An 18,355-nucleotide genomic window follows, 5' to 3' on the forward strand; every position below is an offset into this window, starting at 1 on the left:
TACAAAATATTCAAAATTTGTAAAATTACTAAAGGAACTTGAAAAGCTTATGCTTTTCAAAAAATCTAAATACATAATCATAAAGAGTATTAAAAATTATAAAACTTTTTTCTGAAATAGCTTCTCATAAACCTCATGACTTCGATGTTATTTACTCGAAATCAAATATATTGAATCATGTTTAAGAGGTTGTATCAACCTTTAAACGTGCGAAAAAGAATTTATAAAAAAAAGACATGTCTCTTATTTTGAGCTTCTTCATATTTATAAAGTTTTTCAAAATTGCAAAGGGACTTTTATATGTTTTTTCTATCAGTAAATTAAGCCTAGTAGATTATGCTATAGTATTTAGTAGATTAAATTATAATATTTTTGTATAACATCAGTTATGTGTATGATTATAAAAATTTTAAAGATATACATATAAACTTATTTATTATAAAAATAAAGCGAGAAATTAGTTTTTATGTAAATTTTGATGTGACTCATTTCATGAACGCAACGCAAAAACTTGCATGCTTATATTATATTACTATGACAGCTGGTTTGTCACAGAAACATAAACTATATTTACAGCCAATCCTTTATTCACGTGAGATTAGACAGACATATTCGCGCTTGCGTATTCTCGGAAAGAATTACTGTCTCGTATAAGCATTAATTAATCACTCACTGTCGCGAGTTAATAACAAAACTTCTCGAGATATGTGTAGGTATCTGCGTTGGTTGCGAAAACAATGAGCCACCAAATATATATCCTTAATAATGTTAAAATTTGGATATAGTATTATATATTGGAATATACTAAAGCATTACAATAAATCTTACATTTTAATAATAATCTAACTCCTAACCCTAATTTTAATAATCATGATTTAATTGGCGGTGGTGTTCGATCAGCCGAGTGCATCAATTATGTGTATTATTAGTCTAGCATTAATCTATTCGCTCACTGGAAAATTAAACCAGTCGACCCTGGGCCAAATCTCAATAAACATGGTCGTCTTCTTACAAATTCTAAATTCTTTTGTCAATGCAATTCTTTTGTTCTTTCTTTTATTTAACACATTTTTTAAAAATTTTTTGTCTTCAATGGATCTTTACGATCTTGTGACTAGAAGAATCGCATCATGAAAAAACTTGTTAATGCATGTGAGTGTGGGAAATTCCTGGAGATACTTGTGGTTAAATGCGACATTAAATTATGATTTGAATCATTGAGACTTTATCAAATAGTTTCCAATTATGTTTAATTTAACTTAAAAGTTTTAATTCAAATACGAATCAGTGTCAAAATTGATAAATTTAAATTGTATTCATTTACATGTATATATGTAAATTTTTGCAAAAATCTAAACAAAATCGAATGTCTCTTATCAACTGAGAATTCAACAGCGGAAGAAAACCATAGACACCATTTCCTCAATTAAAGGACATATTTGATAAAAGAAATCTTATAATAATAAGAAATAAGTTACAAAATCATTGATTTCTCTATCAGATTCAAATTCAATGAAATATAACGTGATTATTGCATTTTCGCTGTAGGACGCCTAAAAAAGCTTAAAAATACGCATTTGTGGTCTTAAAATAAGACCAATGTAATAGAGGGAGTCAAGAGAAATAAAATTTACCGATTAAGGCTCTTGGCTCCTCACCGACCATGTTAGAATTGTGTGACGTCAGAGGCGAGAAAACACACGCTAAAAATTCTTAGATGCCATTTCGAAATAAAAAGATATTATATAGCACTTCGTTGACTTTTTTTTCCTTTATAATCAATCAACAGCTGTAAAATAACTGTAATATGAGACCCAGTCTGTCTCATCTTTGCACATGCGCAGTCATTCCGCATGACAAAGTCTGATATCATCTGATAACATTTTACGGTTGTTGATTGACTGTCACAGAAAAATAATAGTTTGCGAGGTATTTTAAAAGTGTGCTAAAGCCATCTTAAGTAGTGTTTCATCGAAATATATTTTTATTTAAAAAAGGCATCTAAGAATTTTCAGCGTGTGCTTTCTCGCTTCTGACGTCACAATCTAATATGGCCGCGGCGAGGATTCAGGAGCCTTTTAACTCTTTTTCTTTCGTAAATTTAACGACTTTCATAAAATCTTTTAATTTATCAGTTCCGAATTCGTGCGAAAAAACAAAAGATTGAAAAAAAGAAAATATAATTTTTTTTTAATTTGAGAAATTCACTCACCGGTGTCGTTTTCGTGTCCTTGAGGCCCGTCTCCCACATCCTCAGTGGCCGTAGAGAGTGCTGGAACAGAGATAAGGAAGGAACAAAATAAGATCAGAATAAGTGACTATCATTTTATATTAGGGGACATTGGTGGCAGGGACACACGGAGAGGGAAGGGGGAGGGGAACGAGGGGGAGGGGGAAGGGCGCGAATTATTAATGCGAGTTGCATCGTGAAGTTATGCGTCCTTGAGACAATCGCGATAACTTCCACGTTGACGGACATTGACGGGCATTAAACAATAAACATTAATATATTTGTAATATAATTTAATGTAATATAATTAATATACTTGTAATATAATTATATAGTCAGTGTTCTGGTTTCGACAATTAACTCTTTTCTTTGTTCAAAGTTATTTATGCGACGTGATTTTTGACTGGACCCTGAATAAAACCCTGGATGGAAATTAAGAGGTCGTTTGCCTACTCGATTATTAGGATTTCAGTGTAATAAAATTATTAACACCATTCGCGTCATACATAAGAGCGTCATCTTCGCGATTGAGAAAAGAAATATTGTTTAAAAAAAAGCCACACAAATGAAGATTACAAATATAAATACAATTATCATAATACACTTAAATCAAATTCTATTATCGATTTAATGTAACATTTTTTGCGTTTCTTCGCTACGAGAGATTTGATATAATTTTAAAGTAATAAGCAATTTACTATGTAAATGCGTAATAAAATATATTTTGAATTCTCGTTTAGATTTTAAAATAACAGCTTTTCTTTTATGTATAGAATATATTGGAAATTGTGATACAAGCAAAATAGAAATGATTCTACATACAAATGTATATCGAAATGTAGAATAATTTTTTTCGTAGCTTGTGTTAAAAATAGTCAGAATTTTCTTCGAGGTAATAAAAATAATAAAATATATATTATTATATATATTATATCATGTAAAATAAGACATTAATATTAATTATATATATATGTATTTATTATATATAATTATATATATATAATTATTATATATATATATATAATATATATTATATGTATATACATTTTATATATTATTATAAATTGTTATTATAATGTTTTTTTGCGCGTTAAGGAATTAATGAAATAAATTATTAAAACTTGTTTTGTATTATTTTAATCTATATTAAATTATATAATATTATTTACAAATACAAACTCAATAAATAGCGAGATTCGTCGAGTCAATTCTCATTGTCTCATTGTCAGACAAGTATACTGTATATTTTCTCTCGACAAAGTTGATTTATAGATTTTCAAAGTTGTTTTTCTCGAAAACAAAGCTTTATATGAAAGAAAAAATTATTCTACTATTCGATCTGTATTTGCATAAGAAATCAATTATTTTGCATATACACGATTTCCAATATGACTCTAATATATGACTGATATACATGGATAAGGTTTTATGTGAAATTGTATGATGATAAATGATTAATATCTTGAATATTCAATCAATTCGTCATTCAATCAATTCGTCATTAAAAGCTATTGGATCATAAATTTATTATTAGCAATTGTAATCATTTGTATATTAAAGAGATCTCTTTTCCAGTTAATAAATAAAGAAGTTTATATAAATAAATAAAAAAATAAATAAGTAAATAATTTTGTAAGCAAAAAGACATTGCTACATAAATTGTCGCATAAGTATTTAATTGTAACTGATATGTGCGTAATATTGTATATTTATATCGCGATACTTTACTATGTATGATATAACAAGATTAAACGAATAATAAACTGAAAATGTATAAGAAATATTAATGAATAAACATTTTGTGATACAAAATTTTTTATTTGTCAAGTGTTTTGTTTCAGAGTTACAGTATCTTAAAATCTTAAAAGATGTTTATCAAACACCTTTCTTGATAAGCATAAATATAATCAACATGTCTATGTTGTATTATATGAGTAATTGCATTCTTTTTATCGATACGAAAGCTTTTTGGCCAAATAATTATCATCTCCAAAAAAAAGATAATTCACTGATATTTATAATGTTTCATACAATCTGATTTTTTAAAATTTGTTTTGTTCACCATCACAATTATTTTTCGTCTGAATTCAGAAGTAAACAATAACAGCAAAGTAAAAATAACATAAAGGTACTCATGCATATATATGTGTTAAAACTATCAAATGTGTGTTTCTAACAATAAGTAGATTCTCTGGCCAATTTGAGATAATTTTTCTTTTCAATCAATTAATTTTAGGTGGAATTTACTTTGACCAAACTTTAATTTAAGACTTAGAATTAATTATAATGATTTATGATAAAAGATATATGTGATGAAAAAAATTGGGAACTTGTGTGTACAAAAAATGATTGATATTTCCCTTAAGATTTTCGCTAAGAAAAAATTAATTCCAAATTATGGAAAAAAATTATTAATAAATAAATAATAATAATAATAATAAATATTATTATTAAATTATTTATCAACGCATTTCGCACGCCTTCATGCGTATCATTTATTTCGATTAGTATCGGATGTGAAAAGCGCGCGCGTTAAAATCGACTGCGATATCAAAGAAAATCAATGTTAAGCGTCAAACTTTCACTATGATATAACGAGAACACGAAGTATACGGTACATCTGTTAAGTGGATCTCGATGTCCCTGAAGATGTTTGATTGTTAAGAAGCGACGTATGTGTGTTTATAAATTAATTAAAAATAGAAATTATTTTTAAGAAAGTTTTTTAAGAGAAATTAATAACAAATGTAAATTAAGCCAATTTTTTATTATTTAAAAATTTTTGAATTTGATAAATAAATTTCGTTAAATAGCGGGGGAAAAAAATATATATATATATTCTAAAAAATATATGTCAAAAATATATACTAATATATATATATATATATATATATATATGAATGTAGAATCGGAGGATCTATATTTTAAGACCTTTTTTTTGACTTTTATTATTTCCAGATTTGTCGTTGTAGCTACATTTTGTTCTATTGTCTTTTAACATATGAACTCGTATCAAAAAAAAAAGAAAAGAGAGAACGCCAACTACTAAGGGAAATTTACGACGTCCGCGTTTTTCATGCCTGGCCGTCATACAGAGGACTGACCGTCATATGGAGAACGCGAAGGGTTCGGTCTAGCCTGCGTAGACAATGACGGTCAGCAGTAAGGTCTTCCTCGTAAGGAAGAAATAGAGGCAGTCGAAAATTAGCTACGAGATGCGTAGGACGATCGACTCGAGTAGAGCTGTTCTCTCACATGTCATTTTTAAAGTCAATTTTTGTTATTTTACTTTCTAGTTGAATAAAGATTATCTTATACTATCATTCCACATCAATTTCATGTCCGCCGTAATTCCCATTCTACAAATTTTGGGGGCTCGTCCGGGATACGGTACAGAATACAGGAACAAACTGAAGTGAAGTGATAGTGAACGGGGTGCACCATGAGCAGCAACTCGCGAAGCAACTCGCCCTTGTCATCACCCCCGAGATCTCAAAAAAACGACGCAAAGTTGGCAGCAATGAAGACGGCTGAACTTAAAGAAGAATTGAGCTCGAGGAAATTAGAGACGACGGGCAAGAAAACCGAATTGCTGTTACGACTGAAAGAGGCGTTAGACTTAGAGCGCAAACGCGGTGCATCGACGAGCAATGATGGTGATCCTGCCAATGAAAATGAAAGCGACGAAGATAGCAACACTGCTGACGAGTATAGCGAGGACGACGAGACTGAGAATGAACACGAGGCAATCCGGAAAACTAAGAAGAAGAGCCGGAAAGAGTACAAGCGCATGTTTTCATTCAAGGATGTAGAAGAATCACTTGAAACGTTTAGCGGAGACGACAACGCGAGCGTAATAAAGTGGGTAGACGACTTTGAAGAATTCGCTGAGATGTGCAATTGGTCCGGCGTGTACAAAGTTGCATATGCAAGACGTCTACTTCGCGGTTCGGCAAAGATATTCGCCAATTTCGAGAAATGTACAAAGACGTGGGAAAAACTAAAGAGTGCATTGATAGAAGAATTCGGTGAAACAGTGGACAGCTATAAGATCCACCAGCAACTTTCACGACGAAAGAAGAAACCAGACGAATCGTTCCAGACATATGTATATAAAATGATGGAGTTAGCGACACAAGCTCAAGTTGAAACTCGTGCCACAATTAAATATATTATCACAGGGATTCAAGATGAACCAATCAATAAAACCGTGCTGTACGGAGCGAAAACTATTCGCGAGCTTAAGGAAAGATTCGTTCAATACGAATGCATGAAAGAGGAAACGAAAGGAAAGAACAAGCCGTCGAAGAATGAAGAGAAAAAAAAATATTTCAAACAAGAAGGAAACAAGACGACTGCCAAAGTCTGCTTCAACTGCGGAGAGAAGAACCACATCAGTAGAGATTGTCCAGATAAGGACAAAGGAGTAAAGTGTTTCAAATGCAATCAGCACGGCCATATCGCATCGAAATGTTTCGCCAAATCTACGGAGAAGCCTACTTCAGCATACGCAACATTTCAACAGCCGCGAGGGAAGCAGCTTAAAGAAGTAGAAATAGCGAACCAGAAGTATTCAGCGGTCATCGACACCGGTAGCGACTTAAGCTTAATGTGCAAAGGTATTTATACAAAGATAGGTGCGCCAAGGCTTTGCGGAAAGACGAAGTTCGATGGGTTAGGCGCGAGTAATAATTGTACCATGGGGTCCTTTGAGATAGATATGATTGTAGACGGCGGGATTTATAAAATAAAATTTCATGTAGTAGACGACTCGTTAATGAAACACTACGTATTAATTGGTGCAGATTTTCTAAATCAGGTAGAATTGCATTCTGTCGCGGGCCGAGTTACAATAGCCAAAATTGCGAGAACGATTCCGCGAGACGAGGTCGAAGTTCCTGAAATATTGAAAATTGATATTGACGATAGCGAGAGTTCGATAGATCTATCATACGTCACGGACGTTAGCGCGCGTGAAGAAATAAAAAAAAATCGTGCATAACTATCGGCCAAGCAAAACGCGAGAAGTAGGGGTAAGCCTAAGACTCGTCTTATACGATGAAATTCCTATTTTTCAAAGACCTCGAAGATTATCCCAATCAGAAAGGCAGGAAGTTGAGCGACAGATAGAATCCTGGTTAACAGACGGAATAATTTGCCCGTCCAATTCCGAATACGCGAGTCCGATCGTGTTAGTACCGAAAAAAAACGGTGAAATTAGAATTTGTGTAGACTTTCGAAAATTAAATCAGAAAATTGTTAAAGATCGGTATCCGTTGCCATTAATTGAAGATCAATTGGATCGGTTGCAGGGAGCAAAAGTTTTTACAGCACTTGATTTAAAAAATGGGTTTTTCCATGTTAACGTCGCAGAAGAAAGCCGAAAGTATACCTCCTTTGTGACTCCTACGGGACAATACGAATTTAGGAAGATGCCGTTTGGATTGTGTAATTCGCCGTCTGTTTTTCAAAAATACATTAACGCTGTTTTTAAAGATCTAATTGCCAAGAACGTAGTGCTTACATATATGGACGATCTAATCGTTCCGTCACAGGATATTGAAGAAGGCTCAAAGAATCTAAAGCTCGTGCTCGAAGTCGCAGAGCAGGCCGGTCTTAACATTAATTGGGCCAAGTGTAAATTTTTACAGTCGCGAATAGGATACCTCGGGCATATTATTGAAAACGGTACTGTTAAGCCGTCGGAGAATAAAGTTAAAGCTGTCGTGAAGTTTGCGGAGCCGAAGTGCGTTCGGGACATTCAGAGTTTTCTCGGTTTAACGGGATATTTTAGAAAATTTATCCCGCAGTATGCCCAAATCGCGAAACCACTGTCAAATCTACTCAGGGCAAATGTACGATTCACATTTGATGACAGAGAGAAGAGCGCGTTTAATAAATTAAAAAACATTTTGAGTAGTGGCCCAGTCCTACGATTATACAAAATAGGAGCCGAGACGGAGTTACACACAGACGCGTCCAAGTATGGTTATGGAGCTATTATGTTGCAAAGAGATTCGGAAAGTAACGCGTTCCACCCGATTTATTATGCAAGCGGAAAGACGTCGCCCGCTGAAGAGAAATATTCTAGCTACGAGTTAGAAGTATTAGCGATAGTGAAAGCATTAAGAAGATTCCGCGTCTATCTGCTAGGTATCTCTTTTAAAATCGTAACCGATTGTCAAGCGTTTACGATGACTATGAACAAGAAAGATTTGTGCGTGCGTGTAGCTCGTTGGGCCTTGCAACTCGAGGAATACGATTATAAAATTCAGCATCGCCCAGGCAAGAGTATGTTGCATGTAGACGCATTAAGTAGAAACCCACTACCCGAAGCGTTATTGATTGAAGAAAATGATGACGGACTTCTCGCCAGACTTAAGAAGTGTCAAAACGACGATCAAGAAATTCGGAGTGTGATTGAGCGCGTGGAAAGGGGAGAGTGTACTGAGTATTTGATAAAAAATAAATTACTGTACAAGGATGTAAACGACGATATTTTGCTAGTAGTTCCAAAAGCGATGCAGACCCAAATTATTCGGCAGGCGCATGAGCGTGGTCATTTCGGTATCAATAAAACAGAGGCAATAATGCGTAGCGAATATTGGTTCTCTGGTATGCGTGAGAAAGTTGAAAGAATGGTAAGAAATTGTATAAACTGTATTGTAGCTGAGCGTAAGCAAGGGAAGCAGGAGGGATTTCTAAATGTAATAGACAAAGGGGATATCCCGCTAGATACCTACCATGTAGACCATCTAGGGCCGATGTCGCTCACTGGCAAAAAGTACAAATATATATTCATTGTAATAGACGCGTTTAGTAAGTTCGTATGGCTATATCCCACAAAATCGGTAGATGCGGCTGAAGTAGTTAATCGTTTGCGTAAGCAGTCCGCGACGTTCGGTAATCCGAAAAGAATTATTTCGGATCGCGGTACGGCGTTCACATCTAGCGCGTTTCAAGAGTATTGTAAAGAAGAAAGAATTCAACATTTGCTGATTTCTACGGGAGTACCAAGAGGAAATGGTCAGGTAGAGAGGGTAAATAGGACAGTTATACCTCTTCTAACAAAGCTGGCGGCGCCGAAGTCGCATGAATGGTATCGACACATGGATGTGGCTCAAAAATACCTCAATGCTACCCCGAGTCGGAGTACCGGAAGGACGCCATTCATTTTACTTTTCGGATCTAATATGCGAATTAAAGAGGATCTCAAGATTCGTGAATTGATTGAGAACGAATGGATCGAAATGTTTGAAGAAGAACGTGACGAAATCCGACAGCGCGCAAAAGAGAAAATACGTAAGGTACAGGCAGATAATTGTAGAAATTATAATAAGAGGCGTAAGAAGGCCACAGATTATCGTGTGGGAGACCTCGTGGCAATCAAAAGAACACAGCTAGGACCGGGACAAAAGCTTCTCCCAAAGTTTCTCGCTCCATATCGGGTCACCGTGGTCATGCGCCACGATCGATATATAGTAGAAAAGGTTGGTGATCACGAAGGTCCGCAAAAGACCTCAACGTCTGCGGATCATATGAAGTTGTGGTCGCCAAATGATCAAGAAGATTCTGAAGATGAATAAGAACATCTGAGGGCAGATGTTAGACCAGGATGGCCGAATGTAGAATCGGAGGATCTATATTTTAAGACCTTTTTTTTGACTTTTATTATTTCCAGATTTGTCGTTGTAGCTACATTTTGTTCTATTGTCTTTTAACATATGAACTCGTATCAAAAAAAAAAGAAAAGAGAGAACGCCAACTACTAAGGGAAATTTACGACGTCCGCGTTTTTCATGCCTGGCCGTCATACAGAGGACTGACCGTCATATGGAGAACGCGAAGGGTTCGGTCTAGCCTGCGTAGACAATGACGGTCAGCAGTAAGGTCTTCCTCGTAAGGAAGAAATAGAGGCAGTCGAAAATTAGCTACGAGATGCGTAGGACGATCGACTCGAGTAGAGCTGTTCTCTCACATGTCATTTTTAAAGTCAATTTTTGTTATTTTACTTTCTAGTTGAATAAAGATTATCTTATACTATCATTCCACATCAATTTCATGTCCGCCGTAATTCCCATTCTACATATATATATATACTAATATATACTAATATATATACCAATATATACTAAAGAATATATACATACATACATATATATATTCAAAGATTTTGAAAATACAAATCTACATTTTGTCCTCCATATAATTTTTTAAAATGCGTTTTAACAGAGTTTCGATTATTTAAAAAAATTGCAAATTTTGATATTTCTCACAAAATATAATTGATTTTTTAAAATCAAAGAAAAAGGTAAACAAGAAAATTTGAAGGAAAACGACTATGTGGAGAATAACATTTATTTTTCTATATTTCAAGAATTTTTGAATATTTTTTTTATTTATAATAACTACTTTTTTAACGAAATCCTATCGATAACAATAAAGGACACAGCCTGCCATCATGTTTATTATTAAAATATACTTAAAAAAATTATTCTATTTTATTTGATTAATTTTTTTCATAAGATTTTTTAAATAAATCTTATTTTAATTGGCTAAAAAAAATCAACTTCTGAATAATCGCCGGAACTCGGTACGATTACACCTATTATGGATTGCACTTGATTGCGCATTATAGCTAGTACGTGCACATAATCACTATGATGCGTCAATGAATCGCACGTTACTGCGTGTTAATTAGCGAATCCCGGCATTAAATGCAGATGCAGACAACTGTATGCGTGACTGTGCATTTCAAACGGCGAAATAATTACACCGTTGCATAAAATGAATTGATATTATAGTAATATATTTATGTAAATGTATAATATATATAGTCACATATTTTTTTATGCTACAATAATAATTCTTCAATTGCAACTGACTGAAAATTCATGAAAATTTTTCGAAAATCAAATTTGAAACAAATTTTTATTTTATTAATAACAGTCTTATTGTTTATTGTATTTTTATATATTGTTTATGTTATATATAAACAAAATTAATTTTATAATAATAAATTAATATTAATTATTATAACAAATTATAGAGATACTAATAATATAATAATAATATATATATGTATATATATTATATATAATATGTACATATAAAGTGTCCCATTTTAATGAAAACAATTGTACATTTTCTAAACTTGACGTCATACAAAAAAAAATTAAAATTGAAGCAGAAGGCTCCGATATTGAATATTCACAAGTAAAAGGAGGAAGATATATTATGTATATATATATATATTTCAATACAAATTGTCATTACTCGTGTTGTTATAAAACAGTTTGCGTAACGAACATTTTGTTTATTTACATATGTATATATATATACATATGTATATATGTATATATATTTATTTACATATGTGTATAAATATCTTCCAGTTATAATTTTGTTTTAAGTTCAAGAATCATAAGAGTAAAAGCGCCTATTCCTATCATTATTTGTACGGACGACAAGTTTGGTAAACAAATGTTATTGTTCGGTTGCTCGCGTGAAAATGCATATTATACGCAAATTGCGCGAATGTGATCGAACTCGGCGGTGTTCTTGAATCAAAACAACGGCCAGTTCAAGGATCATCTCGATCTCGGCGATCAGATGTCCTCAATGAATCGAGCCAGGCGTTTCCTCAAGGCGAGCCTCTCTTTTATTGCCTGCATTCGAACAATCCGTAATTTGTGTAGTAACGGATCGAATGAAGCGAACACACTTGTTCCTTTCTTCATTTGTTCAGTTCTCCTCGAAGAGTTCTCTTCTTGAAAAGCATTTTAGAATTTTTACAATGAATAACTAATATGCATATATAGGTAAACCTTTACGTTATTGTACTCTTCCTCCTTTTGACCTTGATGTTGGCGTGTACACATATGTATGTTTTCAAGCTCATCGCGAGACTAAGTAATCTTTAAAAAATATTAACTGTCCTTTTTTTGCATTGTTTGTAAAACTCTTTTGCTTCCGACATTTTTTAATAGCTCGACATTTTTTAATATCTCTTGTAAAGATCCGTATGAGTGTTCATTTAAGTATATATATGTATGTATAGTAATACCAGAGATGTGCATGATTTGAAATAGATGCATGTAAAATGGAAATTCAAAATGTAAAATGTTTATTTGTAAAATTTGTATTTTGCATTTAAAATACATTTTTTTCAAAAATTATTTTACATTTCCATTTAAATGGTTTTCATTATCCATTTTCTATTTCAAATGCATTTTTCTTGCAAACTCACAATTAATCGAGATATCAATAATATGTATGTAGAACGCAATGATGCCACTGATATCATATCCTCATTTTAGAATCACTGATTCTAATTAAAACATTGTAGAAGGAAAATGGGAAATTCCCTTTTTGTTTTTCTGAAAGCACGTTTTAATTTTCAAAGAACGTTACAATTAAAATGTCATTTTAAAAGAATAAAATCGAATGCCTGTGAATAATAGAGACAAACATTTTATATAATCCCATATATGTATAAATATTTATGTATTATAATTCAAGTTTATATATATTAAAAGAAATGAGATTTATGTATGAGTAATAATAGTGAGAAATATAAATAATAAAGAATAAGAATTTAAATATAAAAATAAATATAAAATTATAAATATTATAAAAAATTATTTTTATTTTAAAAATATTCATTATTTTCTATTTTCCAAATTCATTTGAAATAGAAAATAAAAAATAGTTAGAATCTTTTCATTTAAAAATGCAAAATGCGAAATGCTATTAGACATCCATTTAAAATAGGAAATGAAAAAAACGTATTTTTTAAATAATTCAAATAATTTTTTTTAAATATCACTACTTTTATATTTATTTATTTATATTAAAATTTTTATTTTTTATTATTAATTTCTTACTAATATTTCTTATATTTAAATTATTATTTTTTTTATAAATTCTTATATATATCTGAATTACAAAAATTGAATTACATAAACATTTACATACACAATATGAGATTACATAAAATGTTGTATTGTTTACAGACATCCAGGTGTTCTTTTAAAATGACATTTTAATTGCAATGCTCTTTGAAAGTGGAACGTGCTTTCAGAAAAACAAGTCTTTCAAAGAGGGAATTCCCTACTTTCCTGATGCTATGAGGTTTCATAATTAGAACTAGTAATACCAGACTGAGTCGTCATTATGTTCTATATACATATTATTAATATCTTTTAATGATATCGATTAATTGTGAATTTGCAAGAAAAATGCATTTGAAAATAGAAAATGGATAATGAAAACCATTTAAATGGAAATGTAAAACAGTTTTCGAAAAAATACATATATTTTAAATGCAAAATACAAAATGGAGGCATTTTACATTTTATATTTCCATTTTAAATGCATCTATTTCAAATAATGCAATTCTCTGAAAAAGGCATTTTCTTCTCTATTATGAGCGGTATCTAATTAAGCGGTTATCTAATTAATGTCCATAAATACTAATCATTGATCATCATATCGACTCGCTCGAGATTCAGGAATTCTGCAAACATTATCGGATTGCGTGTGCCGGATTTCTGTAGGAATTTAGAATAATGTGTCGATTACGTGACGGCGATGTGAAATGTCTCTCTTGCATTCCAATGGAAATGCTGTTAGGAGCCGTGTTATGAAACAATATTATTTAATATAAATGTAAACATACAAGGTAAACGCAATAATAATAAATCGTAATGATACTCGAAGAATATTTTATTATTATTTTTTATTCTTGAATAAAAAATTGTAGTAAAATATGTTTAATAATTCACACACTATAATATGAGTCAATATTGAAGTTATATTAAAATTCACCGAATGGTCAATTATGATGATTGAGAGTATTAGAGTTAATTTACTGACATACACCCTTGAACTTTTTAATCGCTCGACTCTTTTGAAGCTATTTTGATGCTTCGAGATGCCTCATTATCATACTGGAAATCGGCACGAGCGGTTCTACGATTTATTTAAACAAGTCTCGTGCGTTAATTTCGAAAGGATGTTGCAATCCAGACATGTTATTCAGCGGATCGATTGCATTTGGAAATCCATACAGGGGCGCACACAAAACAATAACTTTTGTCTCATTTGTATCATTTTGATCGTAGTGTTGTATGAACGTAAAATTGACAGCGAAATATTATTTATTTTATTGTGACGAAAAAAACAATATTCCTGATAATGTTATAAACGATGTGAATTGTGTCTAATGCATTTCTAGCATTTATATAATATATGAAATATATGTCATTATAATAAAATGGAAATAATATATATCTATATATATAATTGTGTATTATTTACTAAATACAGATTATACAATATAATATATAATTTAATATATAATTTATATATTTAATTATATTAATTATACATATATATATAATTAATATTATATAAATATATAAATTATTAAATGTATATAATTATATATATATATATAATTAAATTTTTAAGTGTAAATATAAATATAAGAAATTATGTAGTATTTTTTGATTGTGAGAGATAAGATTTCAAGTTTCTGTTTTTTATAAAAAATTTTTGCCTGCGCTCCTGTCGAGATTATTTGCGTGTTTGAATGGAACTGTAAGCGATGCCACAAGCGAAAGATGGTGAGAGGCGATCTCGGGATTATAGAAAGTCTTCAAAACAATTTTTAACGTGCATTTCGCATCATCGGAATAAAGTGGAGCGAATTGGTTTCTTATAAGAGAAGTAACTTTTGGTAATTTATTAAAAATGTATCTTTCGATATGTCTTACGACTTTATAAAAAAAATCTAGAAATATCTCTAGGAAATATTCAAGTATGTTATATTGTTCGAATAGCCCCAAATAATCTAATATTTAAACGTCAAATGTCGGATTGTAATTTTAATATCTAAATATTTGATTGTTTAACTGTCAAGATTTATAATACTCGTTAAATGTTTACATGCATAAATGTGCAGATATTTAGATATGCCATTCAAGTATATGATAATGTATCAATTTTTAAGTATGTATAATGTATATATATTCTTGCTTATGACAATATTTGAGTATTTAAATGTCCATCACGGGTATCCGAGCGATCTTTGTTATTTGGGCTACGTACTTGGATGCCAAGTATCATCAGTAAACAAGAAGAGAGGTGGACAAAAGATGAAATATCAAGTGAATAGTAGGAAGTCAATGGAAACATCGTGTGGTTACAGCCGGCTTTCATTTGCATACGTTATAATATAATTGGTTACTTTTGCAACACGCATTCATAATTCAAATATTGCAAGTGATAGTTTCTGACCTCGAAAAGAAGAGAAAACACAAGAGGATTCAAAATATACTCCAATGACAAACATTAAGAATTTTAAATATACCTATTACACACTTTGTGAAGCAGAAAATAACTTTGTATTTAATTTTTAAATTAAAGTTTTATTAAATTAAAGTTTATTTTAATTTTTAATGTACATAATATATTTTTTTTTCCTTAAGGCTCCTGGTATCTTGCCGACCATGTCGGAATCGTGACGTCAGAGGCGAGAAAATACACGCTATTTTTTTTTAAATGCCATTTCTAAATAAAAACATATTTGCATAAAATAACACTTAAGATCTCTTTAATACACTTCTAAAAAACGCCGAAAACTATCCTTTTCTCTTTATAATCAATAAACAACTGTAAAATGTAATATTATGAGGTCCTTCTGGTCTTTGCACATGCGCAGTCATTCCGCATGTCAAAGTCTGATATCTCGATCATTTTAGGGTTGTTGATTGACTGTCAAGGGAAAAGAATAGTTTTCGGCGTTTTTTAGAAGTGTATTAAAGAGATCTTAAGTGTTATTTTATGCAAATATGTTTTTATTTAGAAATGGCATCTAAAAAAAAATAGCGTGTGTTTTCTCGCCTCTGACGTCACGATTCCAATATGGCCGCGGTGAGCACCCAGGAGCCTTAAAAAGTACGTACTTTTCCTTAAAAAAATATATATGTTATAATTCTACATTTTACATTTTTTCGTACATTCTGTATATATGTATATCTCATGTTATATATTTCATTTTTTATTATATATATTATATAGGTACATATATAATAAAAAAATTTATATATACAGGGTGATTCATTTTAACCTTAACAGGCAAATATCGAAAAATATGGGAGATACGAAAAAATGTTTCATACAAAAGTTGTAGGATTTCGAGGGGGACATCTGATGGTGACCTTGACTTTGACCTTGAGGTCAAATCCTACAACTTTTGTATGAAACATTTTTTCGAGATATTTGCTTGTTAAAATTAAAATGAATCACCCTGTATATACACAGTATGTACATATATAATGTATGTATCAAATGTTATATATAATTTACATATAATTAGCTAGTTTGTGAGCTCTTTCATATTTACGTTTTAATCACGAGAATTATATGAAGCTTGCAAAAAGCGGCTAATAAGATTAAAAATGTAACAACTATGTGTATCAGTTTAATTTCTGACATAATCCCAATGGAATTCAGGTATTTCAGATATTGAACGGATTGTTGAGAAGTCAAACACAGATAAGTGTCGGAATGAAAATCACCCGTTTATCGATCTACTCAAGATATAAAATAAAATCTAATTTCCAACAAATATAAAATTAAATAAATGACATTGATTAATAAAATTCTGAATTATTTTATATTATTTTATCATTTATTTAATTAAGGTGGGTCAAGTATATTTGTCATAAATATATAGCATCATCTTATAAGAAAACTGATTCTGCTTTTTCTTTAATAATAATATTTTTATACAAATTAAACATTTTACGACGTTAAAATCATTCTATTTAAATGTTTACAATGATACATTTATATTTGTTCTCTAGTCATCAATCTTGACTGAGCAAGCGAATGAACGAACGTAAATATACCAAACGTAAACAAGGCTCGAAAGCTAAGGTAAAGTCAAGTATGAAAAGCCAAGCATAAAGGCTATCATATATATTATAATTACAAAATAAACATATTAATAAATGTAAAAAAATCTCATTACTTTGCAACCTTCTAAGATTTCAAATAACTTTTAAATAGGTTATTGACCTCGTCGTTATCAGAGTAGATTATTGATCTCAATCTATCGTAGAATGAAAAAATGTAATGCCATATGCCATTTAAAATAATATAAAGACGATTTTGAAATTTTCTCTACATTTTAGAGCCTATTAAAAAAAATTAATCACATTACATAACATTAGCTTTCGAAACAACTTGTTTGAACAACTTTTTCATATCTTTAATTGCTTATAAAATAATTATAATAATAATAACTTAATAATATTTAATATTATTAAATTGTATATTGCATAAATAAATTAAATAATATAAATATGCTGAGAAAAGTTATAAAAATGTGTCTGTTTCATGCAAGATACAACTTGTTAAAATTCAAGATTATCTTGAATCTTTTAAAAGAGAGAGAGAGAGAGAGAGAGAGAGAGAGAGAGCAATATATGATTTTTTAAACTTGTAAAAATTTAATTGAATTGAAAATATTATTTTCTTCTCACATATGTATTCGATTGTATAATAAATATCAATTTAATAATATTCAACATCTTCGAGAGAAAAGAATTAGAATTTTGGGGACTGAAATAATTTCGTAACCACTACCTATAATAATAATTTAAAAAGAACCGAACTTTGTGAGCAAGAAGAAGTTGTATACGATTTGAATATTTAGGTATGTAACATAAATGGCAAATGTCAGAAAAGAAAAAGACTAAGAATTGATCGCGTCTTGCTGATAACGACGGCTTTATAAAGTGGAAATTACATTCTAGAAAATATAGACAGACTGTATCTCGAAGGCAAAGAGTGATGAAGTCACTTAAGGTTAACAAGATAACATCGCGATCATTCAATTGAGAGAACCCCTATTGACAGAGCATATACGCACGTGTGTATTCATTGTCGATATTGTGCAAGCGTGGCATTCAAAAGGGTTTACAACGGGTCGTTGCACACACATTCACAAGAATTCCACACTGCGTTCTATAATTAGGCTAATTATGACCTGTGATGTTTTCAAACTTGAATACCGGAACAGTGATTCTCGTACGTTGCACTGTTTAAGCTTTC

General features: G+C 31.0%; 1 protein-coding gene across 15 annotated transcripts in view; it reads right to left on the reverse strand.

Annotated features, from left to right (window-relative positions):
* The window catches only part of LOC145945732 (uncharacterized), an 86,381-nt gene that overhangs the window by 38,092 nt on the left and 29,934 nt on the right, over positions 1-18,355 (reverse strand). For all 15 annotated transcript variants that reach the window (XM_083054906.1, XM_083054903.1, XM_083054901.1 and 12 more), the window contains one exon: positions 2,213-2,272. In XM_083054906.1, coding sequence (XP_082911032.1) covers positions 2,213-2,272 — 60 coding nt within the window. The remainder of the gene's footprint in view (positions 1-2,212; positions 2,273-18,355) is intronic.

Source organism: Prenolepis imparis, unplaced genomic scaffold (assembly GCF_030444845.1).
Source record: "Prenolepis imparis isolate NDT839.2.m4 unplaced genomic scaffold, iyPreImpa1.0 SCAF_14, whole genome shotgun sequence".
Classification (NCBI taxonomy): Eukaryota; Metazoa; Arthropoda; class Insecta; order Hymenoptera; family Formicidae; genus Prenolepis; species Prenolepis imparis.